The following is a 26,301-nucleotide window of genomic DNA, read 5'->3' as shown; positions in this document are numbered from 1 at the left end:
TCATACGCAATGACATATAATAAAAGAGATTTCACAGGTGCTCGAATAAAGGGAATCCTAAATTTGGACCAGTCTGTTGTTACCCAGGATGCCAATAGGGAACCTGAGGTGCTCCCTGTGTATCTCTCTGCCACTGGACACCACTGATAAGCTCATACTCACAGCACATTTCCTTGCCAAGGGGTGGGAAGAGAGGTCAGGTGCCAGAGGCAGGCAGGTACCCACGCCAGGCTAGCAGCCTGCCTTGCTCACACAAAGCCTGACAGCAAACAGGAGCTTAGCTGGGCATGGGGTCAGGCTCAAATGTGTTATTTTTACAACAGGTATTTATTGAAATTCGACTTGAAAAAAAGAGACTGAAATCAATGTTAGCCATGGTAGAGGGGCTGGACTAGCTGATCTTCAGAAGTCCCTTCTGACCTCAAACATCCTGAGGTTATACCTGGCCGTCAGGCCTAGCTACTAAACATCTGCATTGCAGAAGAGCTGGGGCAGCAATTGTCCCATAGCTGAAACCTTGTCCCACCTCAGTCTGTGCTTGCAGGCCTCTGATGTCCACAAGCGTTGACTTTGTGCTGTACAGCCCAAAACCTGCCTTCTCTCCATATTCCAGCATGACCTCACAGACACCAAAGGCATTAAGAGCCAGCAAGTGTAAAAATGTGAGAATGGAACCATCCTAAAACAGGTTACTGCCCAAGTTATCTGGTTACTGAATTTTAGCTACATGCTACTTTTACTTCTTTTTTGTTATCAAAATCTGGGGAGAAAGTGTAAAATGATCAGTGATAGACTCTTCAGCTGACAAATGAGGGGAGTGGCTAAATGAAGGGAAGAAGCAGCCAGCCCCACAGCTGTCTTACGGAAAAGCAAAAGAAGATAAGCCATAATCAGTAAGGAGGATTTCCTAGACATGGAACTGTTTGGAAGAGCTGAATTCATAAGTATATTGGAGATTAATTACTGAGCTAGCTCCTGAAGCCAGAGCTAAGTGATTACATTGGTGTGTGATCTGCTACTTGCTTCTACAAAGCACCCAACATGCCTCCACTGCAGGATCATCCAGAAAGAACATGAGTCCTGTCAAATAATTCTAAAACTAATTAAAAAGAACAAACACAGCATGAAGTCTGTAGCTAGGTTTCCACACGACAGCAAAAGACTTTGATCAGTGCAAATATTTCCACGGGCAAGGGAGATAAGACACAAGGCTCCAGATGAGGCATCTGAACCCCCAGCACTTGCAGCAGGTCAGCTGAACCAAAGACCATCCCACACTTGGGCTGAGGGCAAGGAGGGTTTGGACATGACTGAGAAAACTATGGAATTTTAAAGAGTAGCTAGTTTATGCACATCAGGGTGAGGGTAATGTGATAAAATTCTTTGCCTGGGTTTAAGAAAAAGCATAGCAGATTGCTGTGAAGGCTGCAGGCCATGTACAGCATTTGAGAACTAAACTGTCAACAAATACAACACAGTAATCCAATTAGCAAAGGCTTTTTGCATCCTGACAAGTGAGCGTAGGTTGAAGATTAGCTGAAGGACATATCCTCCAGATAAAAACCCACCTAGAGAAAGACCTCTGCAGTGAGTCCTGTGAATCTGATATAAACTCCAGATTTGCAACATTCATCTCCTGTGACTTGATGGACAAGAATATAATCAAGAGAAACATAACAATAATAGACTTCAGAATTTGACTGAAATTCTTTTCTCTGTTTTTATTGTTTCACTTATCTTCTGGAGGAAGCAGTCATGCAGTTGTGATATCTGGGCCACAGCCCCAGTGCAGCATCACTCGGATCCAGCTGTAAGGCTGTGGTGTGCTGGCCCCATCCCTGCATGTGTGAACAGCAAACCTTGCCACAAAAAGAAGCAAGGACCTGTTTTAACATGCACAGCAAATCTCAGAGTTAAACACACCAGGTGAATGGGCGCACAGACTTCTGCTGAGAATCTGTGTCAGGGAAGAAATGTCTTTGACAGGGATTCCCCCGGTTTCCAGCCATGGGCAGCCCAGGAATGGCCCTTCCTCAGCTGCTCTTGACTTGCTTTGGATGCAGCCCAGGACACAATTGGCTTTCTGGGCTGTAAGAGCACATGGCCAGCTCATGTCCAGCCTCGTATCCACCAGCACCTCCGAGTCCTTCCTGGTGGGGCTGCTCTCCATCTGTTCATCCCCCAGACTGTGTTGATACTGGGGGTGCTCCAACCCAGGCACAGGACTTTGCTCTTGGTGTTATTAAACCTCATGAGATTCCCATGGGCTCATTTCTTGAGCCTGTCCAGGTCCCTCTGGATGGCATCCCATCCTTCAGGTGTGTGAATTGCACCACTCAGCTTGGCATCATCTGAGAAATTTGCAGAGGGTGTGCTCGATCCCTTTGTCTATGTCATTGATGTAGACAATAAATAACAATAATGATAGCCTTTTCCAGCTTTTACAGCAGTCATGCTCTGAAAAGTGTTTGGAGGATTTAAGCTGTTTCTGGACCATCCACTGCACTGTTTACAGGGTCCTTGCCAGCCACCCAAGTGCTGTGAGCTTGGAAGGGGCTGGGAGGAAACCTGGCTGTACACAACTGCTGCCAACAGCTGTGGGGGCACAGCTTGGCATGTCTACACCAACAGAAATGCCTGCTTATTCAGTGAAGGCAGAAAAGGGCTGAAACAGAGAAAATTGAAGATGGATGGAAAATACTGTGCTGGGACATCAGCCACGGAGTACTAATTGTAAAGACGGATCTTACAAGCGAACAATTATTTATCTTTCCATCAGATGTGAAAAAGCTGCAGAGAGTCAGGTCCACAGCAATCAAAGGGAAGTGGTGATGCTGTTATGAAGACCTAGTTTCACCAGAAGCATCAGAATAATGGCATGGCATGGCATAGCAGTGCTGAAAAAGAAAAAAAATTTAGAAGAATGTCTAAACCTTCAATACTGTCCAGACCTTCACTGGGATGCAATCACCCTCCACAAACTTTTTCACAGTATTGCCATACAGAAACTGCAAGGTAAGGCAACCAGGTATTCTACTCAAGGCCCTGAGAAACAATGAAAGTTAGTCAGCACTCTTCTTCAATTTTTCCTGCTTCCAAAATCAGCAGAAAAACTTCAAGAAAGCCCATTGAGAGTTCAAATTCTGGAAATACTGCAAATCATCCATCACTCTAATTAAACTGTTAAAATTGAGACTATATGTTTATATGTTCTTTAGAGTATTAGACCTTGCCAAGGTTTTTATCTCTTTAGTATGTAAAACCACCTGGAATCCAGAAGCATAACTCTGAAGACCTAGACTAAAAGATACTGTTAAGGCAGGAGTGATACAAAACACCTCAGTATCTTCATTGTGCTCCCTTAATACTTGGATTAAGTATCAGAGAGATGACCCATGAAGTTGTTACATGGCAAGGACAATGTCCTTACATTCATGGCAGTGTTTGTGAATTACAGAATTCCTTGTTTAGTGTTTTGTATTAAAGAAAAACTTGGTCACAGCTGCTTGAAAGTGTTGTCAAAGTCCCAGAGGTCTATAAAGGTAACCCTTGTCCTTACATGCTTTCACAAAATCACAGCCCTTCTTAAGTTAAACAAAGAGTTAAAGAAGGAGTGAGGAAGGAATCAAATTTAGATTTGCTGTACAGGATTTGGCTGTTACACACCTGTGATCCCACCAAGCTGCAGAAGTGCAACTGAGAGTGGAATTTCAGATCTTCTAGCACAAGATAAAACACTCATTATGACTACTGTGGCTGCCAGATTTTTCTACCTGAAAGCTGAAATTCCCTGAAATCAATCTCTCTGGCCTGAAAAAGGAGGATCTGGTATCAGAGTGAGCTGAAAAATTACTATCTAAAGAATGGATATAAGTAAAGATAAAGCAGAAGATATCCTCAAATTTACTTTTATGTTCTATGTTTGCAAGAGCCAAACACTGAGAACTTACTAAGCAATATTATTAGGAACTTCTGGCAGGATGCTGAAAAAACAGCTATAATTACCTTCTCATGACACAGAGTTTGAATTCATAGCAGGCACATTAGATGTCATGATTCCTCATGTCAATATGGTATCACAAATACAAATTAGGAGGGAAAAAGTGTAATACATAAAAGATCTCTAATTGCTGTATTTGATTACTAGAAGATTTCTAACCACGTAAGATTTCTCCTCCCTCTGAAGTGAAATCCAAGGAGAGATGCAAAGGATATGAGGAATTCTCTGATTATCTTTTTCCCCTACAAACTGCTCCTTGCCAGGGGTTGCATAGCAAAGGAGGTAGAGAGAATATGATAATGCTAAGGAGAACTGTGGGAACATTAAATCTCTTCTTTATTTCAGGAGTTGGTGGGTTTTTTTCCATTAGAGCCCTTTTGTTCTGTATCAATTAAATTTTGCTTTTTGGGAACATGACCATAGAGGAGAGCAGTCTTGGTGGCTGCTGAGCAGGAGGACCACAAGAATAGCACTGGAGGAGGCACCCATTGATGACAGGGCAGGAGCAGTGGGAATTCATACCCAAAAACGTGCTGACTTATGGCCACACTGGCATTGCCTGCAGGAGGTACCAGGATGGGCTGGAAGTGCAGCTCATGCAGGAACTGCTGTGGCATCCATGCCCCCAAACCTGGTGTGGATGACATGATGCATTTACACTTCCAGGGGCTGCCCCCTGGGGAGTACAGACAATTCCACCTGTGTCTAGGCCTTCACCTGCAGCTCATCTTAGCTGCTTCTGCTGCACCCAAAGATAAATGAAATTCAGCTGGAAAAGTTATACAGGCTTTATATAGTGTTAAATAAATTTGTTTGCTTAACTAAAATTACATCTTTTAATCTTTAGTCAGGCAGAGAGCTCTCTGCCATCAATGGCACAACTATTAGCATATACACTGTTCACTTCTCTACATTAATTTGTATATAAAGAAGTTAAAGAGGTTGTAAGTCTGAAAAAAAGGGATTAAAAATATATGTACTTCCTCATTCACCTCCTTACATCACAGGAAGTGAATTCCAAATCACCCCAGCCTAACCAGTAATCAGGTTTCAGAAATACCTTGTAGAAGCTCAGTTTACCTTTGTGCCCGTAACAGAAGACTCCTGAAGACAGAGAAACTTTCATCATGTATAAATGACTAACAATTACATCAAACCAAATGGAGAGCTTCAAAGCAGAGTAGAAAAATGGAGGGAAATTCCATCCTATTAAGATAGAACATAATTGTCTCGTACAGGAAATAAACACTATATTTTTAGCAGGTGACCAGTCAGATAAAATCAGTAGAGGGTTATGATTGTGTAGTGATTTCTCATCAAATTGCAGCCTATCTCCCCAGAGAGATGACAGATCTTAGTACTTTCTTATAATTATTTTTCTATGTAGGCTCTTAATTGGGAAATGGAAACATGAGAGCTCCCAAAGCAGGCTGCATTTCATAGACTATTACCATTCATATTTCATCTTTTACAATTAATTCATACTCATACTGGTATGTTACTACAACAAGTTACTACCATGATAAAATTTCAGTAATACCAGAATCTTCCAACCTTCAGACTCAGCAATTCTCTGCTCATTCCAAATTATGGCCACTTCATTCCATAACCAGCACACACTTCTGCTATTGAAACCAACCTATTTACCTATCAAATAGATAGAAAATCTGGATTGCAGTAAACAATAAATTCACATCCAAGCTGAAAACACAATATTATCATTAATAGATATAAACTGAACTTGCAAATGGATATGAATATATTTAAAGAAAGTATATAAATCACAGGCAAAATAACAATACTTAAAGGAGATTGGGACAAAATTCAGTAATGTATCTTCATGAAATATTTCTGGTAATAGATTACTTGTTGATAACACTTCCAACCTTGCTCTGTAAAGGGGATGAAAATCAACTAATGGCCACCATACGTGGGTAGATGTTTGGGTTTGATGAATAAAACATTGCCATGCAACATAGAACCTAGAGGCATCAAAGTAACTTCAACCAACCACAGAACAGATACTAAATTTCTACTGCATTCACCAGTAATAAAACAGAAATATTTAACAATATTTTATGCATTTTTGGGATAAGGTGTTCCAGACCCTCTTTATCATGGTTGGAACCCTGGCCAATCTGAATGTGATCAAACTGTCCTTTTAAAGAAGAAAGTGTTTCACTCGAGTGCAGTTAACCCTGAAACCTAAAGACAGCAAAGCTATAAGCAGTGCTCACTCCTTAACTTCTGACCACTTTAATATCCTAGCAGCAGGACAGTTAATTTTTAACTCAACAACTATGCACTGAAAATAGACGTATAGATCAAATCTTTCTTTCTGTATGAATAATATGGTGCTTCTCTTCTAAATACGTACTGTGTTTGTTCTGACTACAGCATTAAGTATTAAACATGTTCATCAATTATTAATATAAGCTTATTATCTTTCATTTTAAAAGTATATTTAGCCTGTTTTTCCGAAGATTTCTAGCAAGAGATTCTAAAAATGTGATGGAATGCGTGTCATTCCAAAACTAAGACATGGATGTATTAACTTCATTTTTATGCATAACTTTGGTTAATGAATCTTGCTACTTCTAAGCATTCCTATTTACAGTACACTAGTATACAAACCTTTTTAATGAAATCTATTTATCATAAAATCTATTTTGTGATGCCCAGTTCTGTGTGTATTGTGTACGGATAATGGACTTTAAAATGTATTTCACTGTGGAAGTCATTCATGAGAAGCTTGGCAGGAAAGTAACTCCTCAACAAACAGCAAATATCCCAATCACCCCACAGTTCTATTCAGGGTTTCTCCAATCAGGCAAAAAATTTGTCTCCATCTTCTTAGAAAGGTCCTGCTGCCCCAAGCCCTGCATAAATTTGAGGGAACATCTCCTGTCCTCCATGCAGGGAAAAGCCCAGTTCCTTCCCTGCCACATCCCTGCTCACTAACTCCTGGCCCTTTCCACAGTCACATTTTTGATGGCAGCCCTGAGGCAAAAGTCAGAGACTGTGAAGGAAAACCCTTCCACCTGGAGGGTTGGATCCACATCAACTAGATTTTTTTTTACATCAGAATTTAAATAATTTATGTTTTCAATTTTTTATAAGTGCAGCAGTGAAAGGCAGTATTGGGAAACAATTCCCTCTGCTTCACCCCTTGTTTGCAGGGGTCACAGCAGACACTGCTGAGCTGTCACTGTAAATTACAGCTGGCAGCACGTCAGTGCAGAATGCTTAAATGTGTGTGCAATTTCAAATACACAAATAATCCCACTGACTTTACTGAAGCACCAGAAAACATTCACCTAATATTCTTTCGTAACTTCTCAGGCTTATTTGAGAAGCAGCACTTTGATCTTTATTAGCTGTCAAGTCTATGATGAAGCAAAGCATTTTCCTCAGCGGGCTGTGGAAACAGGCCTGGAAGCAGCCATGTCCTTCTGGAGTTTTACCTGAACGTTTGCAAACCAGAGCTGACTTACAGTATTTCCCTGGAGTGTGTTATTGCAGCTTTTTGGGAACAAGAACAATCCCAATGCTCTGTGCTGGATGGTGACCACGGGCTGGAGCTCCTACCCAGGCTGAGCACCCACATGTGCCCTGGTATGTGAAGGGGCCTGGAATGGGTTTACATGCAAGCCCATGAACCGGGAGATGTGTCCCACCTTTTTCTTCTAGACAAAAGAAATGTGTTTGCATAAAGCATTTTGAGCAGAAATTCACACAGGGCAAATCTCTTCAGCAGCTGACAGTCCCTCTGCATCACCTGGAGCAATGCACGGCTCCTACCACTGTGCACACAGAAACATGGGACTTACCCTAAGTGACACTCACAAACCTTCTCCTGACTAGAAGACAGCACCAGCAGTTTTTCCCCCTTTGACTAAAATGCCAGCAATTCCAGCTTGACGCAGAGCTGGCCTGGCTGATGGTCTAGCACATAAATCATGGGTCAAAGATAAGATAAACACATACCAGTGTAGTCCTCGTAGCACTCACACGTGTAGCCGCCCTCTCGGCTCCGGCAGAGCCCGTTGCTCCCGCAGGGGTTGGAGTAGCACAGGTCGATTTCCGTCTCGCAGTAGTCGCCCGTGAAGCCCGGGGGACAGCGGCACCGCAGCCCGTTGATGGGGTGGATGGGCCGGAACAGAACCGTGTTGGAGCTGATGAACGGGGCCGAGCTGTCAAACTTCAGCACGGACACACACTTCATGTAGTTCTCACAGGGCTCACGCAAGCAGATGTTGTCGTCGAAAGGCAGCACCCTCTGCGTGGAAATCGTGGTCAGCAGCGTCCGGTTGAGGTAGATCTGCTCCTGCAGGTCCTCCGACGGGAAGAACTTGTTTCGGATGCCACCAGGGAGCAAGGCTGAGAAGGTCACGTTCAGGATATTGGAGCTGACGTCCGTGTCGTTTTGGATGTTGAAAACAAAGATGCCGTCCTTGGCAGTGGAGAGCACGGTCGCCACCCCCTCCACGAAGAGGGACAGGAGGGGAGAAAGGAACCTCTCCTGGGACATGTTCTCCAGCCGCACTGTGATGCTGTTGGTCAGCATGTCGTCCGTGATGATGGTGACACGCAGGGTGCAGACTGCAGTGACGCTGTGAACACCATCTGAACGGAGAGGGGAAAAAATAACAGCAGTGTCAGAGAGCAGGCTTCAAACTATGGCAAGGAGGCTCCCACAGTCTCCTGAAAATGAAACAGACCTGCAAGGCAACCAGTTCAGGGCACCGGGATGAGAGAGGGAAATGCATCCACCTTCTGCAGTTATTACCATTGGCTTTTTCCAGGAAAACAAAATAAAATTTCTTAAGAATTGTAACTCAAAGGATTGGAGACATCTCAAAGAGGCCAGAACACCTGGAGAAGATCCAAGGCAAATAACTAGCAAGGGTTATTGTGGATACAGTCTGAGGGCCAAGGGAAACCAAGAGCAGGGGGTCTCTCATGACAGTGACTGCTAGTCTACAACTGCTGCTGGGAAGCTGTTGCTTTTCACAGCACAACACCATCATTATCTTCTTCAGATGTGATCTCAGGCTTATGGAGTCAGAACTCTGCACAGAGAATTGTGACCAGAGCTTCAGATATAAGTCATCTAAGAAAACAAGTCTTCACATTTGAGTGCCACAACTTCTTCATTTCTCACATGTAGCTTCTTAAAAATATTTTATGGATATTAGAAAAAATGTAAATAAAATATGCCTGTAGTGAAAAGCAGGCGTTTAAAAACTCTTCAATTTTATCCTTCCTTTAAGGCATTTCAGGTACTGCTGTGGCTGCTCTGCAATAAAACCCATAATTATAAAAATATAGCACTAATACCTGACAGTGGACTGAGAAATGTCACTCTATAATTTCAGTACACCCCGAGGCTTACAGCAGTGCTGTGAAGGTACAAACTCTAGATTATTCTGTCATTATGAAAAATAATTATGACACAGTGAGTGCTAAATTTAATTCAACTTCAATGCAAGTGTGGAATGGGAAGTTACATCACCACTGAAATCAAATCACTTTAAATCTGTCTCCTTGCTAATATTGGGGTCTCATTAAAATACAGATTGCATTACAGAAAATATGGTTAGCATTAGAGCAGCATCTAGAATCCCAGATGAGATCAAGAGTGGCTTCTAATAGGAAATGTTCCTTCTGAAAGATGTCATACTGTAAACAAACAACTTTAAATGGGCATGAGTTCATCTCACGAGAGAGATGAATCCGTTTGAGTGGCCAATATGAGGCCCAGAGTGGGGCTAAGAACTGAGCCCAGTTTCCTTAGGCCACAGCTCAGTGTCACAGCCTTGGTCTGAAGTATCCCAGTGATAATAATTACACAAGTAACCTGCTATTAAGCCTGATTTTAATTAAACTACAAGTTACGTGCAGAAATGGATTTTGAATCACATCAATGTAAAATTGCAGCAGGAACTGCATTTAAACCAATCAGCGTGAGATCAAAATTCTAACAGCACAGACTGCTAAATGTCATTTTGCTAAGGTTTGTTATCTCAAAGTGTAACTTGATGACCTATTATGGTCACACAGAAATAGAAGAGAAAAAATCAGAAGGATTTCTTTCTTACTCACTGTCACCATCTCAAGTTAGGTTTTGTTTTAAAAAGAAATGTATAGTTGGAAGATTTTTGCTCCAGTTTTATAGCAGCAATATAGTAAATCACAGCAACATAATTAACAAATTAGCATTTGACTCCTCCTATCAGGTTGTCTGTAAAAGCTCAGCTGTTGACTTTTTCCCCACTGAAGCAGCTTTTATGCAAATAGAAAAATCTCTTCCTCTGTGTGCTACTTTAACTACTGCCTGGCTAAAACCAATCAGCCAGGAGGGGTCATGTCTGGAGTGATCTGTTTGACTTCTCCCAGGTAACAAGTGACAAGACAAGAGGAAATGGCCCCAGGTTTCTCCAGGTGAGGCTTAGATTAAGTATGAGGAAGAATTTTCCACCAAAATGGTGCTCAGGCATTGGAACAGGCAGCCGAGGGAAGTGGTAGAGTCACCATTCCTAGAGGGGTTTAAAAGATGTGTAGATGTGGCCCTTAGGGTTAAATGGTGGGCTTGGCAAGGTTGAGTTCATGGCTGGACTTGATAATCTTAAAGGTCCTTTCCAAAATAAACAATTCTATGATTCTATGTGCCCATCACAGAAGCTCACATACCAGCTTTTATTTTCTTCCAAGTCTGCAAAAATCTTTATCTTCTCTCTCGCAGACTCATTCTAGAAATGTGTAGTCTCAGCTTCCATCAAGACCCAAAGCAACCTTTACAAATGATTTGTAGCCAAAATCCTCATTGCAAACTCCTCCTATATCGTCTGTGGATTTCTGGTCAACAGACAATACAGGATACCAGTATTTTCATAAATGACAACCTCAGACTAGTTTACCCATGTCTATCATTTGCACAGCTCATTTCCCTGAAAAGCCAGAACAAACTATTCACTTTTTTTTTCCTAAAGCAATTGACATTTGCCTGTTTGTCCCAAAGGGTGTCTGAACTATTTTGCTATTTGTTGCACAATATGCTACAGAAGTTCTCTCTCATGCCAGCCAGAATGCTGGACAATGGGTCCTTTTTTTAAGAAAACACTATGATCTATAGCCCATGGTATGTATAGTAAGAAGACAAAATACGATCCACTGTCGGACAATGCAGTGGAGTTTACAAACTGTCATAATCAATATCAACTGTCACAATATGCAAGAGCTTCCCAGCATTCACAACAGCTCTTCTGACACAGTTAATAAATCACTGGAAAAAGCCTGGTGTCAGATACCACACAGCCTCCTTGTTCCATGGGCAGCACAAAAGAAAACTAGGCACAGACATATAGCTGCAAAATTAAGTTGTGTTTTAAAAGCCACTTAGCTTTGTGCAACCCTGTTGCAGAGCATTAAATTAAAAAAGGAGCAGAGCATGTGTACTATAGGCAACAAAAGAATGGCACAGCCATAGAGCTGGCTGGACAAGTGCCTCTTTCATATCACCAGTTAGGCTGAGAGCAGCATCACAGGATCTGATCATCTATTCATTCAGAAACTCAAGGAAAGTTGAAACAATCTGTGGTTTTATGAGACCAAATTAGTATCTATTCTACTTTCAACAGACACCATTCACTTTGAGGTTGCGAACAAGTGCAATAAAGAAAGTGGAATTTTTTGTCTTTTTAGGGAAATGACTTAAGTCCTAAATACCCAGTAATGTATGTGTTTTGCAATCAAAATACTCCATGACTGTTTAAAATGTTTCCTGCCAGAAATGCCAGAGAATTATCATTAGGAAGTACTATTTTTGGAGTGGCAATACTTCATGGCCTTCAGTGTTTGAGATGTCCATCACCATATGTAGTTACCCATCTGCTAAAAAGGATCAAACCATCTGAGTTTTCAAAGGTCTTATGATACAGCTGTAAGAATCCCCCATGGTGCTACGGCAGGTGCAAGATGGTTTCAGTCAGGGGTGTGAAACAACCTTCAAATTGCTACACTGGAAAATTCTGGCTACACTTTACTCTTTGGAGCAGATCTTGGAACAGAGGAGTGCTCACACATTCCCCAGGTTTAGCTGCCACCAGTTCTCACAGCCATCATGTGGAGGCTTCAGCAAACCAGCTGGATGCAGGAGTCTTCCTGAAGGAGCTCCAAACACTCAGATCATGCTGGCAGACGGGATGTGCAGGCATCCTGCTAAGAGTGATTTGAGCAGACAGCCTGGATCTTAGCATCCCAAGCCGCCCTAATAGCCTAAGGAAAGGGAAACACAGGACAGACGAAAGGAAAAAAAAAAAAGGATTCAACCAATCCTCTTGTTGGCTTGGCTCCTAAATCTCTGTACCTTTTGTCACTTTGTCCTCGAATTTCTTTTCCATAAAATAGGAATAATAGCACTTAACATGTACACTGTGAAACAGTGGGTACAGATGATGAAATGCCGAGACACTGAGGTAACAAAATGAACACAAATGTCCTTAACAAATCACAAAAGGTTCTTTTAAGAGCTGTTGCAGACAATTTATCAAAAACAAGGTGGAAAGATTAAAATAAGACTCTTACTGTCTCACAGACCCAACAAAGACAATTCTGAACAGCCTGGTGGCTACACCTAAAATGTGTTCATTACAAATGAGGTCCCTGAGCACTGAATTTTTATTCTGGCAATATTATTCTATGTATCATTTCCACAAAGGTGCTCTCTAGAAGGTGGAAATCAAAGCAGACTGTTGTCTTTTGAGTCATTGTCATTGCTGAAGAGGAGACTTAAAACTAGAATTACTCATCTTCGTCCTTCATCAAATTAATGAAAAGATCTAGCAGCAAACACATACCCTGATGCATTACAAATAAAAGAGAAGACAAGAAAGGCTGATGAAAGCTTGACGCTCTCTAAAATACATTAATAACTAGAAAATTGACTAAATCTGCATTGTTTCATTATTACCTTTACTTTACAACAAGCCTTATCAAATCTGATACTTTAATCTCAGCTTTCTATCTTCTGGCAGTCTATAAACGAAAGAATTTTATTATCTAGAAATGTAAACACAGCAAAGTTTAACTGAAATGCATGTTTGGCAATGGCAGCACCTGGCCAGAAAGGTCCTCTTGTTTCTTTTTTAAGTTTGCAGAAATAAAATAATTAACACTTATTTTAGCTTATTACATACAAAGGTCTTAGTACCAATTTTGAAAGCTGAATACTTAATATAAATACTTTAGCATCAGAGCTTTCCTACACAGATATACCAACCCAAACGCATTCTAATTTTGCTTTATAACACATCTAGAAATAGCAGATGCCAGTCTTTATGAAGCCATGCAAAATCCTTGGCTAGTGAACCAGAGGTTCAAATAACCTCTTGCTCTTCCCAAATCATAAGAAGCAGCCGTGGCCATGGGCAGCGGCCATTGCTTGGTAACAGGCCTTGGAATGATCACAGCTGCATCCCCATTGCTTCCAGCCATGTCTTTACATATGGGAGATAACACACACCCAGTCCAGCACTAAACCTGGGGTTACTGATGAGGATGCTGTGCTTTTAGCGCGCTCTCCACTGCTTGGGTGGCAGCAGCACATCAGTAGCACCAGGTCACAGAAATGAATACTGCAGGCAATGCTTGGCTGTCTGAGCAGGGCTGGCACCCAAACCACACTTCCCGCTGAGCAAACAGCAATAAAAAATCAGCAGATGTCAATAAAAGTGAGACAGAGTGCACAGCCCTGCACTGAGCTTTCATCTGCCAGTATTGCAGGGCTGTCTCCTTTCCTTGCATTGTGCTTCCACCACTGTGGAAGCAGATTTAAAATGCGTAAAATATCAGTGTGCTAATATTGTCCCTTCCAAACTATTGCTTAGGCACTACAAAGCTTCGCTTCCATGAGTAGAAATAAGAAGCCTATGAAGACCCATAAGATAAACCCCTTAAAATATCTTCTGTGTTACGGAAAAGTTCAGGAGCTTATAATGCAAAGAAAACATCCTGAAAGAAAATAAACTGCACAGAAAACGGCAGGTGGAAACTTAAGTAAGATTCCTTGCTGAAACACCATGCAAACATGACCAGAAAAGAAAAGGAAAATGGGCACAATTGTGAATTTACAAATACCCCCTTTCAGGGTTTCCCCAGTTAGCAAGCAGCCTCACTGGGGAAGTGTTTCAGATTAGAAAGTGTATATGACCCCAGTTTTAGTGCACCCTCAGGGCACCCTGGAAAAGGAAGCAGGGAATGGTTTTGGTCTTAGCTTTCCAAAAGACAAGAGTAATGTCCAGTGGCAAAAAAACCTCTCTGTGTCCCCAAAGAGTCTCTGTTTTGTAGCAGGAACAGCTCAAAGTGCAAAGGCCTCTGCTACAGAAAAGTGATCTTAAATAGTACAGTAACAGAAAAGTAACATCGATGAGAAATACACTCCATCACTTGCTTTATAAAAACATAAATATATTGTGTATAAGCTCATATTATTTCTTAGGCACTAATGAATTCTGTCAAAGCCTCCCTTTCCCTGGAATCAGAAGCATTGCTGATGAGCAGTTCTGTCCTTACATCAAGTTGGATGCAACTACACAGAGATGACCATCCTTGGCCACATGAAGCTTACTCAAATTATTGATTTTGTCCCTTTGTTTCAGGCTGCCAGACAGCGCCCTGCATTTAGGAGCACTGACTGCCAACACAAGTTGTGGGCTTTGGAAACAATATATAAAAATAATTATTATTCACACAATGCCAAAGGTTCATGTTGGAACCACTGCTCTGAAGAATGTCAAAGTCCAGGTCTGCTCCCAAGCCCATTACACCAACAGGAAGATTCCCATTGACTTCAGTGGGCTCCACTCCCTGCCAAAACTTGGCCTAGAGCCTAATTCCCAGTCATTGCCAGTGCACTCACACAGAGCTTCAGTCCGATCCTGCAGCCCTGAACAAGAACAGTCTGCACAGGAAATGGTGTGGGGTTGAAAAATCAGAACAGCAAGAGCAGAAAGCAAAACATGAGAGATGAGCAGGGCAAGCATGTGGACACTAGAAACATGCCACATGGACTGCACCTCCGGAGCTGTAAAGGCAGTAAAGGTTTTCCTAAAATCAGGTGTCCGAATCCCTACCTCAACATCTCTCAATTTCCAGGAAGGGTGAGCAGCTGAAGCCACCCTTCAGCAGATGCTCTGTTTTGAAAACATTGGCCAATGTTGCCCAGCATCATTTGGAGGAAAGAAGGTTTGGAGCACTCACAGGAAGATGTGTTACCTGGTGTCACAGGGGTATTTTAGATTACATGGTGAGCTAAATCAAGAGGCAGCTGAGGTACATGGCATATGCAAGTACCTTGGCATACCCAGTCCTGCCTGAGCTGCAAGGAAGGGAAAAGTCCTGGATAAGACACATCTTTAGGGAAAAAAAAGGTATGTGGGATTAACTACAGCAAGACTGGCACTGATGGAAGACAAGCAATAGTCCACACTGGCAGAGTGTGTGCCAGTGACCAGCTCTCCTTACACCAGCATTACCCACATTACCTCCAGCACCTTCCTGCTGCCACTGTGGCAACTCAGAGCACCCCAGGGGTCTGTCTCAGGCCACCCAGGACACAGGGTCTGTACCACGGGGTCATGGCTATGCCAGGCTGTGCCTTGTCACTGCACTGCCCCACAGCAGCATCAGCCACATCCCCACTTGTGAAATTATGTCAGGGTCATTGCAAGCAATGGAGCCTGACAAGTGTGTTCAGACACTTCTAGGCAAAGCCAACTCTTCTGCTCACAAGCTGCAGGCACTCTTAATTTCAAGTCAAACCTTAATGTACTTCCTTCTGCAAAGAAGATGAATATCTGGGACACCTGGGGAAAGTGGGCAGTGGCACCTGGGGCTCTCACCCCACAGTTCCCTTGACAGCAGCCATAGCTGCACCAGCTAAATCAAAGAGCTAAAGATACCCAAACTGTGGGAGGATAAATTGTGCATAAAACAACTGTGAATTCCTGATGTGCATAAGAGAAAAAAAAAAACCAAAACAATTTTGGCATCATTATCTTTAATGTAGCCTGTGCTGTGCAGGATTATTTACTTTGTACACAATACTGAAAAGAAAAAGAGCATATTTCAGTCTGCAGCTTGAACAGGGGATTAAGAACAAACAGATGCCAACTGGATTGCTCAACATTGTACAAGATTGCTGTTCTGAAACCAGCACCTGCAAGCTGAGAATTTTGAAATGTTAATTGGGTTGATAACACAAGTCTGGGGGAACATTTCTGGAGGGTAGGAGGTAAAGCAAGTTGGATCTGCTGGCAGGAATAAGCACTCTTGAATTCTAACTGCAGCAAGGCTGAAGGTACACCTAATTTCCTTGAGCACCCTCCCACAGAATCACTACTTGCTCTTCAGGTACCTGGTGCTCATGGGATATAGTTTCTGTAGGGGATGAGATGCGGGCAGGGGATACTGACAGGGATGCAGGAGCAACAGGTTGAACAAGAAAACAAGTTCCTGTCCTGAGCAGAAAGCATAAGTAGAAGGGATTCGGGATGCTTAGAGGGAAGTATGATATGTGGGAAGATAGCAAGAGCATGCTAACAACCAGCTCTTTACAGACTATTTAACTAAAAAGGAGATTTTACTTCTAGCTAAAATGCAAAGCAATTTTCCTTCTGGGCTTCGCACACCTCCCTGTACCTCAGCTGGTTTTCCTTGTTAGCAAGGACTGGCCAGACTCCCCTGCCCGGCTGTGCTCGGCAGCGGGGCTGGCTCCACACCTGCACATCCAGCCCTGGCCCCACACCTGCACATGCTGCCCTGCTCTGGGCCATGCCAGCCCCATGGGATGCACAGGTAAGGATCTCTGCCCTTCTCTGGGCTATGCCAGCCCCATGGGATGCACAGGTAAGGATCTCTGCCCTTCTCTGGGCTATGCCAGCCCTTGGTAGGATGCACAGGGAAGGAGTCCACCCTGCTGCTTCTCCACAGCCAGCTACCAGCCACAATGCAGGTTCCAATGCTCCCACTGAAGACAAGGATTTTAATTTAATGCGAATGTCCATGGAAATTGTGGATCTTTCAGCACTCATCTGACCTGTTCAGCTGAAAAAACCCACTCTTGATTGCTACACCAGATAAATTCATAGACTGACTTGCTGGGGGCTTCAGCACCTCCCATAAAGCTTGATCTTGTTTCATATATAATCAAAACTATTGCCTAATTACTGCAACAATTTTCTCTGAACTTTAAAGGGGGAGGGGCTTAACATCATTCACATTTTAATTCTAATTAAATGCAGAGTTAAATGTTGTTATCCAGAAGACAGTTTCCCAGCAGACTCACACGGCTTGCAGCCCCATCTCGCAGCGTGCTGCAGTGGCTTGGGTGGGGCACTGCTTGCCAGCCAGCACTGGGGTGTATGGAGCCCAAGCACAGGGAGCACTGTTGTACACTCACCCCACAGCCAAAGGGCTTTTCCTGGGCCTCCACCTCCCCCAGTGTAACCAATGGTACACAGAAGCTGAAAATCCATGAAAGCACTGGGCAAACAATTGCACTCATGGGATGCTCCGGTGTTAAATCTCCATTCAGGCCATGGTCTTCAAGTAAACGATGCATTTTTTACAGAGAACATAAGAGCAGTGTGTTTACCCTGAGATGCTCTTATGTCACCTGCCCCACTTCAGAAAGGACAGCCCCTCTGTGGGGTGCTTGGCTGTGCTGCTGGGGTACAACCCATGGGTCACCCAAAAGCCTCCCTTCTCCTCACAGCTACACATCCCCTGCAAACATTTTTACTCACTGTGTCTGGTTAAAGCAACAACTTCCCCAAGCAAGCCAGAGCTCTAGGCAAATCTCTTTGCAGTTTTAAAGCAGGAATGGATGAAAACTGTTCTGAGGATGGCAAGGGTGAGGTGGGAAGAATTGGGGTGGGGGCCTGGGAGCTTCAAAACTGGGAGCAGTGATAAGGAAATTACTTCTCTGCCTCACTGTTTGCACCTGTACTGCACATTAGTAACTTCAAAGGTATCCTTTCAAAACAGCATCAGCAAAATTAAATCCAACAGGTTTATTTTTCTGAATGTCTCCATATTCCCATGTTGCTTTTGCCTGGAGATATGCTCTGCTCCTTGCTGTGACTCTCAGTGAAATCATGGGCACACTTCCTGTTGGACAGGGTTCAGGTTTGCTATCTTGGAGTGGACAAAAAAGAAGGGAACAATGAAAGAAAGACAACAGTTATGTTTTTCTGATGTCATTTCTGTTTAGAGACAAGCTTTCAAATCAGTTATGTATGAACTGAAATTTATTGATACATGGGGCGATGCAGACTTGCCCAGCTCTCTGAAACAGAAAAACCACCAGAAAAATACAGCTGTGGCAGCTCAACAGGTTGCTGACTGTGCTCATGAGCTATGGAGGCCTAGCTTGGGTAAATAAGAGGGTTCTTAGGTGTATGGGCACTTTTTGTTGTTGTTGTTTTCTGTGGTTTCTGTCATCCTAAGACATTTGCAAATTAATACAAGGCAAAAGCAGAGGGCTATCTCTCTGGGACAGGGCAAGCAGTATTGGCTATGTGTCAGCTTCCACATGCACGAGGCACAGGAAAAGTTGGTTCAGCTACTCCTTCTGCCCCAGGAGACTCAGACTCAAACATGAGGGACCCACATAACCAAGGTAACATTCTCAGGCTGCTTCAGTTCTCAAATATTTTGATGGGAGCCATGACAGGGCATGGATGTCCCACTTGTAGCACTCATGTCCAAAAGAAAACGTTTCAGAGCCTTTATAACTCTGCCTGTTGTCCCTTCCTCTCAAGCTCAATTAATGTTTAAGAATTTTTAATAAGAAGCAGATAAAATTCAAGAGAAGAGATGGGGTCCATCATGGCCCATCTGCTGGGATCTGACAAGAAATACACCCATCTCCACAGTCTGAAAAATTTAGACTTCCAACTAGCTTATTTCCACTAAAAATCCCCCGAAAGAAAATATTCAACAAAATATCACATTTTCCTTCATTTTTAGTTTCAAAGCGAATAGATTTTCCTTTTCCTTACTAGATTTTCAGCTGACCAGTTTAGCTGGTCTTTTCTGTTAACTGAGGTCTGCTGACTCAAGCAGAGTAAAAAGCAAATAAGCAAATCAGAAACTTAAGGAAATAAATTTAAGCAAATAAGAAATGTAAATAAAGAAAATTGCTTGCATCATAAGATTAAAGAAGTAAGAGCACAAAGACAAACAGGCAAAACCACCCCTACCAAACTTCCATAGTTTTGGGAAAGCCAGGCACTGGGAATATTTATAGGGAAAATGCTGTATACTTTGTGCGGACTCTCTGTTGATAGGCAACCTACACAATCTTCTAAAAATGTCATGCAAAAACAACCCCCTTTTGATTAACTAATTACCTACACATCACTGGCCACTGGCAGTGAGATCATGGTGGGCTTGGCTGCATGGTCAACTGAGATTATTCTTGGATCCCTGCCGTTAAAACTAGAATGCTGGACAAGACTCAAAAGAGACAAAGCACTTGTTTCCTGTTTCTGTAGCACTGAACTTGCAGTGGGTATTTTTCTCCCCAAAACTTTTCCAAAGACAAAGGCAGCCCCCCAAAATGTGGAGAACGCAAGAGCTTGACTCCTATGGCTGCACATCATCTCGGGAAGCTGATGCAGGGAAGGGGCAGGTCAAGTTATGACAGAGGGAAGTGGGGAACACAGTGACTCAGAACCCCTGGTGAAACACAGAAACTACACTGATCTTCAGAAATGATACTCTAATCTCAAATGCCTATCTAAGGATTCCTATTCAGCTGAACTGTAGAAATGAAGTCATAATGACATGATTCACTTCTTTAAGATTCAGATAAGATTTTCTGCCAGACACTTTGTATGACACAGATCTGGAGCAGAATTTTGCATTCTAGGACTAATGTAAGACTATCCAACAAATTCCATAAGGCAAAGATTCTCTTTAAAGGAATTTACTATAATGGATAAACAGAGAAAAACTTTGTGCTTTCAATATCTGCTTGATCTTAGCACAGCATCAGCAGGGCATCACCAGGAGCATGCCAGGCTGGGCTCTGCCAAGCAGTCACATGTTTTGGGCCAGGAGCAGGATGACTGTGTCTTTCTATTCTGGGTGATGGTTCTTTCCTTCCTATTCTGCCAAATTTGCAGACAATCCAGGAGAGTTGTATTTGGTGAGACCAGGGTATTCAACAGCAAACAGAGCCTTAAGAGCATGGCAAGACCCAGCAGGCATGTGCCCACCACGGAAGAGGGCAGGATGACTCCCTGTGACACCTGCATCATGGACAGCACAAAGTTTTTCCAGTTCAGTGAGAATAAATTCACCATTCCCAGGCATCCCATTGAAGCTAATGCTTCCAGGAGATCACTGGACTTTTTAACATCTGTAGAAAAGCCTTATCTTTCAACCCAAGCAGAATTTCCAGGTGTAGAAGAGGACAAACACAGTAAAAAGTAGATATAAGATGACCTTAATGGTGCCGTGGAAGCAGCACTTTTCAACTAACATGGAATAAACTACCCATGGAAAAAAAGTTTCATTGTACATTGAATTTTCCCAGGGCTGTTTGTACATTCTACAAAAACTAAAGAATTTATGGATCTCCTTCATTATAGTACCAGTAGATTCCTATTAGTATCTTTAAAGGCATTATTTTTCAATGCTTTAGTTACGTTTTATAGAAAAATATAAAATACTGAGCATATGTAAAATATACTCAAAAACTGTCACCATTAATGTTGAGCCTTAAAATGTAAATCACTCTGGTAAAACATGAAAATCTTAATTCTAGGAATCCCTACCCCTATAATCCCACTGATTTCAGCACAGCCTGGGTATTGCAGCTGGACATGAAGCCTTCATTCAGCCTGAGCTCTGAGACTACTTTGGTACGACATCAAGAATGTGCAGCTTCCTGAGAAACCACTGAGTCACAAGGATGAAATTTCACCAAGCATTAGTAGAGTGTCCTAGTTCATTCTATAACCTTTCTATAAAACATACCAAACTCCTGTGTCCTTCATTTGTCTGCATGCAATATGAGATAAATGTTATCCCTGAGAGAATATAAATCCTAATTTTATTTTTAAAATTTAGTAATACACACTGTGAAAGCAGCTGCCTGTAAATCAGGATTGTTCCATGCAAGGACCTTATCTGAATTCCTGCAGGATGCTTCATACTGTGGAGTCGCTTCCCAAGAGCTCAGACAATTGCTGAAGTTTAATTAGTAGAAAGCATTTGTGTTTCAGTGTCCAGAGCACATCTTTTCACCACCTGAGCTCTGAGGTCAACTGGACAGATAGCACATCAGCTCTTTGGACCATGCCTTTGAGTCCAGACATTCATTCTCTCCACTTATAAAATCAGGCTTAAGCCATGGCTCAACTCAATTACAAAGTTCTCAGAAGAAAAATGTATTTTAGCTATTTTTAAATTTCATCAGTTTTCAAGAACCTCTTTAGCCCTCTTTATATTTAGTCTGATATTTTTCTATTTGGCCAGTGTTGAGCATCTTCATGAAAGAGCTTCCTAAATGCTGAAAAAACCTCAGTTTTAACATCTGCAGCCATTGTACTGCATTAATAACCCCAAAAACATCCCGCATGGGAAGACTTGCCCCTTCTCTCCACAGGGCCTACCAGAAACCCCCTTCTGCTTCCCAACCTCCAGGAAACCTGCTGTTCCCTAAGGTGGAGTCCTAAGACAGCCAAATCCTACCCTTAGTGGTCCACAGCTGCAGGAACTCACAGCACTGGCTGCCTGAAGCACCAATTTCCCTGAATGTCTCACAGGTGGGCTCATGCAAAAGGGAACCAGAGCTTCAGTATTTGCATGGAAAGAACTATTTCTGTCTGGATGTGACAGCTGGTAATGGGGAGAAAGGCAAAGCAGCTGTAACCCAGATCAGGAGGTTTACAGGGCTGCCAGTGTGCACAGGCAGCACAGGAAGCAGCAGCTCAACAGAGGCAGATATTAGTGGAAAGAACAGGAAAATTCACATAAACAGGCAAGGGATGGCTTTGGCACGCTCCAGGTCAGAGGCAGCACAGGCAGGAGGCTGGGTGGTGACCAGCAGTGATGCCCAGCTGTCACCCAACCCAGCTCCGGTCTGTCACACAGATGTCATTCCTCATGTCAGAAAACTCTGAGCAAGATGCACATGGAAGTGTCGTGACAGGTGGCTGCAATGTCTGGAGAAAGCATCAAATGCAGAAACATTTCTACCAGAAATCTTCCAAAATTGTAGAAGTTCTTCATGTCCAGCTCAGGCTGACTCTCATGACTGCTAACAAGAAATGGATGCAGCTCTTCCTCCACCACCTCTAGAAGAACAGAGAATTGTCCCAGAGAATCTGGGTTTTACTCCTCTATTTTTTTTTTCTTTCTCTCTTCCCAGGAAAACAAACTGCTGCATTTGTAGCTACAAGGACATGAAGGGAGAAAAGGGTGTCCTACTCTGAGCAGTGATGCAGAAGCAAACCCCAACACTGCATTTCGTGGTGGAAAACTGCTCATGGGTATGAAGCTCATGGGGTGAGGTGGGTTTGGCCAGACTCAAGAACTCTTACATGAACTCTAACTTCATTACAGTAAAATTTAAAAGTGCTTCCCCAGTTGAAGAACATATCTTCTACTTTGGTTCCATTAAAACAAAGAGAACAATCTTCTAATTAAGGATGGATGTAAAATTAAAAGCAAAAAAAACCATTAAAATTTTAGGATGGATAGATGCATAATTAAAAGAAAAAAAAAAAAAAACCAACACAAAAAATCCCCCATGAAAATGTCAAAGAATATTCAAGCTCAAAGTAAGATATTTTAGCTGGAAAAAATTACCAATTTGTGTCCTTTTCAGAGACCTGTTTGGCAAAGAGGACATTTCACAGTCTCCCCATATGGAAATCCAATGCCATGCTCTTGCTCCAGGACTGCTTCCGGCTCCTTGTTTAGTGGATAAACTCTTTCACATTTGTCTCTGAAAGAGGCTCTTGTGAACAGGAAGCTGTGCTGTGACACCAGACTCCTGTGCTCTTTAAAACAGCTCAAGCTCTGTAAATGACCTCTCTCAACTCACTTTCTCAGTTGGCTCAAGACTTCTCCTACATGTTGTTTCTTTAGCAGTAACCTGAGGCTTCAGAAATGCTGTAACAGGTGGTCAAAGTTAAGCCAGCATCTAGAAAAAGGAAACATCTTAATATCACCTACCTAATGCACCTTTTTGTCTTTAGATGTTTACACTCAGAATTTTCGGGGTTTTTGTAGAGGTCCATGACTCATACCCAGACACTACTTGAGGGCAATAGATATGATATTACAATTCCTTAAAATACAGCATCATTTAACATGTGCTGCCTTTTACTGACTGAGTCATCTGGAAAGCACAGGATACTCTGGAGATGATGGAAGTACAGAGAGGCTCCTTAGGTCTCTCAGTGCATCTTGTACCTCTCTTTCACGATTCTTTTTATTTGCAACCAAGTAATGATATTTCTGTAATTATTTAAAGTACTGAGCTCACTTGGTGCATGCTGTGCACTGCTGTGCAAGGCATGGGATTTGAATAATTATGCTGTCCTAGAAAATACCAAACCAGAATCCCAAGACACCAGGAGAAGCTGAGAAATGTCAAAAGAAATAATGTGGCAACAACAAGGTCATATGAGCATGAAACAGACTATTTCTCTATTATCACTTACCACTGTAAAATAAATTGGGTGCTTCCCTCTCCTCTTTCCAAGCACAGAGTAACACACTCACCTCTACCCACAGCAGCAAAGTAACTGCTTTGCTCTGGAACACCTTTGGTGTACAGGAGTTATTTTAGGTTTGCACACAGGCACCAGGAGGCAGAATCTGGCTAAATCACTTTAAAAAGACTGAACTGCTTGAGATAAAGACCTGAGAATCCACCTCTTAATACACCATTGCTCTAATTTCTCTTCTTAAAGCATTTGCACCAGTAATCAGAGGTGATCACTGAGCTCCATCCTGCACCTTTAATTAAAGTCTGTTTCTGAAAGCCCTGTCTAGAGAGACTAATCCCTCTCTACTCAGCTGCTAGACTTGCACAGCAGGGCAAAGAGGCAGGTAAATGTTTGAGGAGGTGAGCAGGTCCCAGTCTGGCACCCCAAAATGTCACAAAACATCTACTGATATTCAACCCAGCTACTTCAAATGCAAATGGCCAAGAGTCAGTAGAGAAGTAGGCAGAGAAGCACATGCAGGGGAAAACTATGAATGCAGACATGAAAACTAATCATTCAATGATTACATAATAGTTTTGTTTGGTACTACCAGTGTGGGCTCAGGTCCTGTCAGCCCTTGCCTGAAGCTGTGCTTCTGTTGGAGCAGATGCAGAGAGCTTGCAAAGAAAAATGTAGGAAATCCTTCCTCATAGCTCAAAGGAGACAGCAAAGAAAGGAGAGCTGTCACACCAACAAAAGCAAGTGGAGTCCTCAAAGCAGTGGTGTGAGGATCACAGGATCCTCATGAGCTAAGGAATAACATCAGAGAGCTACCATGCTGCTGTAGGCATGGCATATCAGGATTTCCACATCATTAAGGTCACTCTGCAGCCTCTACTTGTGATACATTGCCACTTACCCTCTGCTCTGCCAGCATAGCAGGGCTCTATCTCCCAGCATCAGATTTACCCTACAGTTCATCTCCTCTCAGTGTCAGTCCTCTTTTCCACCTCCCAGAGTGACCACAAAGTCCTCCCTCTGTTTCTCTCTATAAACTTCTCTCTTCTGGAGCACCAATGGGAACCTGCCCTCCTGTGATGGCAGGTGACAGCAGGTGCAAGTGGCTGCAGCCACTGATGCCTTCTCCACATGTTAATGTGGATAAGGGAAGGTCCCAGTTGCAAATGTAGGTGAAAATGTACAGAGACAAATGACCTTACCCTTCTACCATCCCTACCCTGAGTAAGCCTGGCAAACTTTTACCATTTCTTTTTTCAGCCCCAAGGGCTGTCTGTTCTGTGTTCATACACCAGGCTCTGGGTCTCAGCAGGCTGCTAAAATGCAAGGAGATAACAGTAACAAAGCAAAGGTATCTCTTGCAGAAAAGGATTTATGGATACGGGGCATATGTTTGTGGAGAATTTACTGTTGGGCTTAGAGACTGCTCAGACTGACTGAGCCACAGCTTCTGCAGACACCAGAGCATGGAAGGGGACACAGGTAACCCAAAACTCGACTATCTCACACTCAAAAGGCAAGCATGAGCCAAAGCCTGGAGACAGAGAGATGACCTAAGAAACTGTGACTGGTATTTCACAGGAAAGAGACAAAACCTGTAGTCTGTAACAAAGACAATGGGATGTGATGTTACCTTCTGTGAGTTTAGGATGGGATTAATGCAGTAAACATATGGAGGGTAGATCAGCTCAAGAATACTGGGGAATTTTCTGAGTCAGTATTTTCAAGTGAAAACTAATGGGAAGGGCAGCAGTGCTTAATAGGATCATGTTAGAAACGTGCAACTAGAAATGCCAAGAGGAAGGCTTGCTCTGGTACCCACTGCAGGTCAGCAGAGATGGCAGCAGCCAAGGGATGCAGGAGTGCCACAGAAATGAACATTCAGGGGCAGGGCTCACGGTTGCTTTCTTCAATGAAAGGTTAGGACTAAGATTAAATGGTCTTAAGCAAAGAGGGTGCTAAACTCCCTGTGTTCACAACTGACAGTTCAGAAGAGCTTCAAGATAAGTGCAAAACACCAGAGAAGGCATTTGGCTCAGAGATCTCAGTACAGGCTCCAGTACAGAGTGTAAAAGAAAATACAATAGTTTTACTTACTCCCTAAATATACATTCTCACTCCTCAATTGTACACCACAATATACATTACAAGAAGCCAAGCCACACATGGCACACTGATGGCTGGTATTTGCCTCCACTGCTGACAGGCCCCCAGTATGTAAACACCTTCCTAACACAGACAAACCTCTCAGGTCTGTGTAATCCGGGTTTTCTGCAAGCCTGGGGAAATGCCTGAATATGTTACTCTGCCAAGCCAATTCTGCTCCTTTTTATGGCTTAAAGAAACCCTGAAAAGTCAAAATACTAATTTAAAAAGTGAAATAAACGTGCTTGGTGACAGCTACATTGATGTACACACACACAATGTAGAGAGTATGGGAAAGAAGTGAGCTATGCAAAAATGTTAATAAATGATGCAATTCGTGACCTAGGCAACACCACCAAACAGAGAACAATGATTCTTGGACTAGCAATGGAGAGACAGAATGGAGGC

General features: G+C 42.7%; 1 protein-coding gene across 1 annotated transcript in view; it reads right to left on the bottom strand.

The window, feature by feature from the left end:
- Positions 1 to 26,301, bottom strand: part of CELSR1 (cadherin EGF LAG seven-pass G-type receptor 1) — a 162,562-nt gene that overhangs the window by 86,862 nt on the left and 49,399 nt on the right. Inside the window, exon 2 of the mRNA XM_088165786.1 lies at positions 7,988 to 8,626. Within this exon, the coding sequence (XP_088021912.1) occupies positions 7,988 to 8,626 (639 nt within the window). The remainder of the gene's footprint in view (positions 1 to 7,987; positions 8,627 to 26,301) is intronic.

The sequence above is a fragment of the Sturnus vulgaris genome, chromosome 5, assembly GCF_052056855.1.
Source record: "Sturnus vulgaris isolate bStuVul1 chromosome 5, bStuVul1.hap1, whole genome shotgun sequence".
NCBI classification, from domain to species: Eukaryota; Metazoa; Chordata; class Aves; order Passeriformes; family Sturnidae; genus Sturnus; species Sturnus vulgaris.
This window is presented reverse-complemented; position numbering and strand designations above follow the sequence as displayed.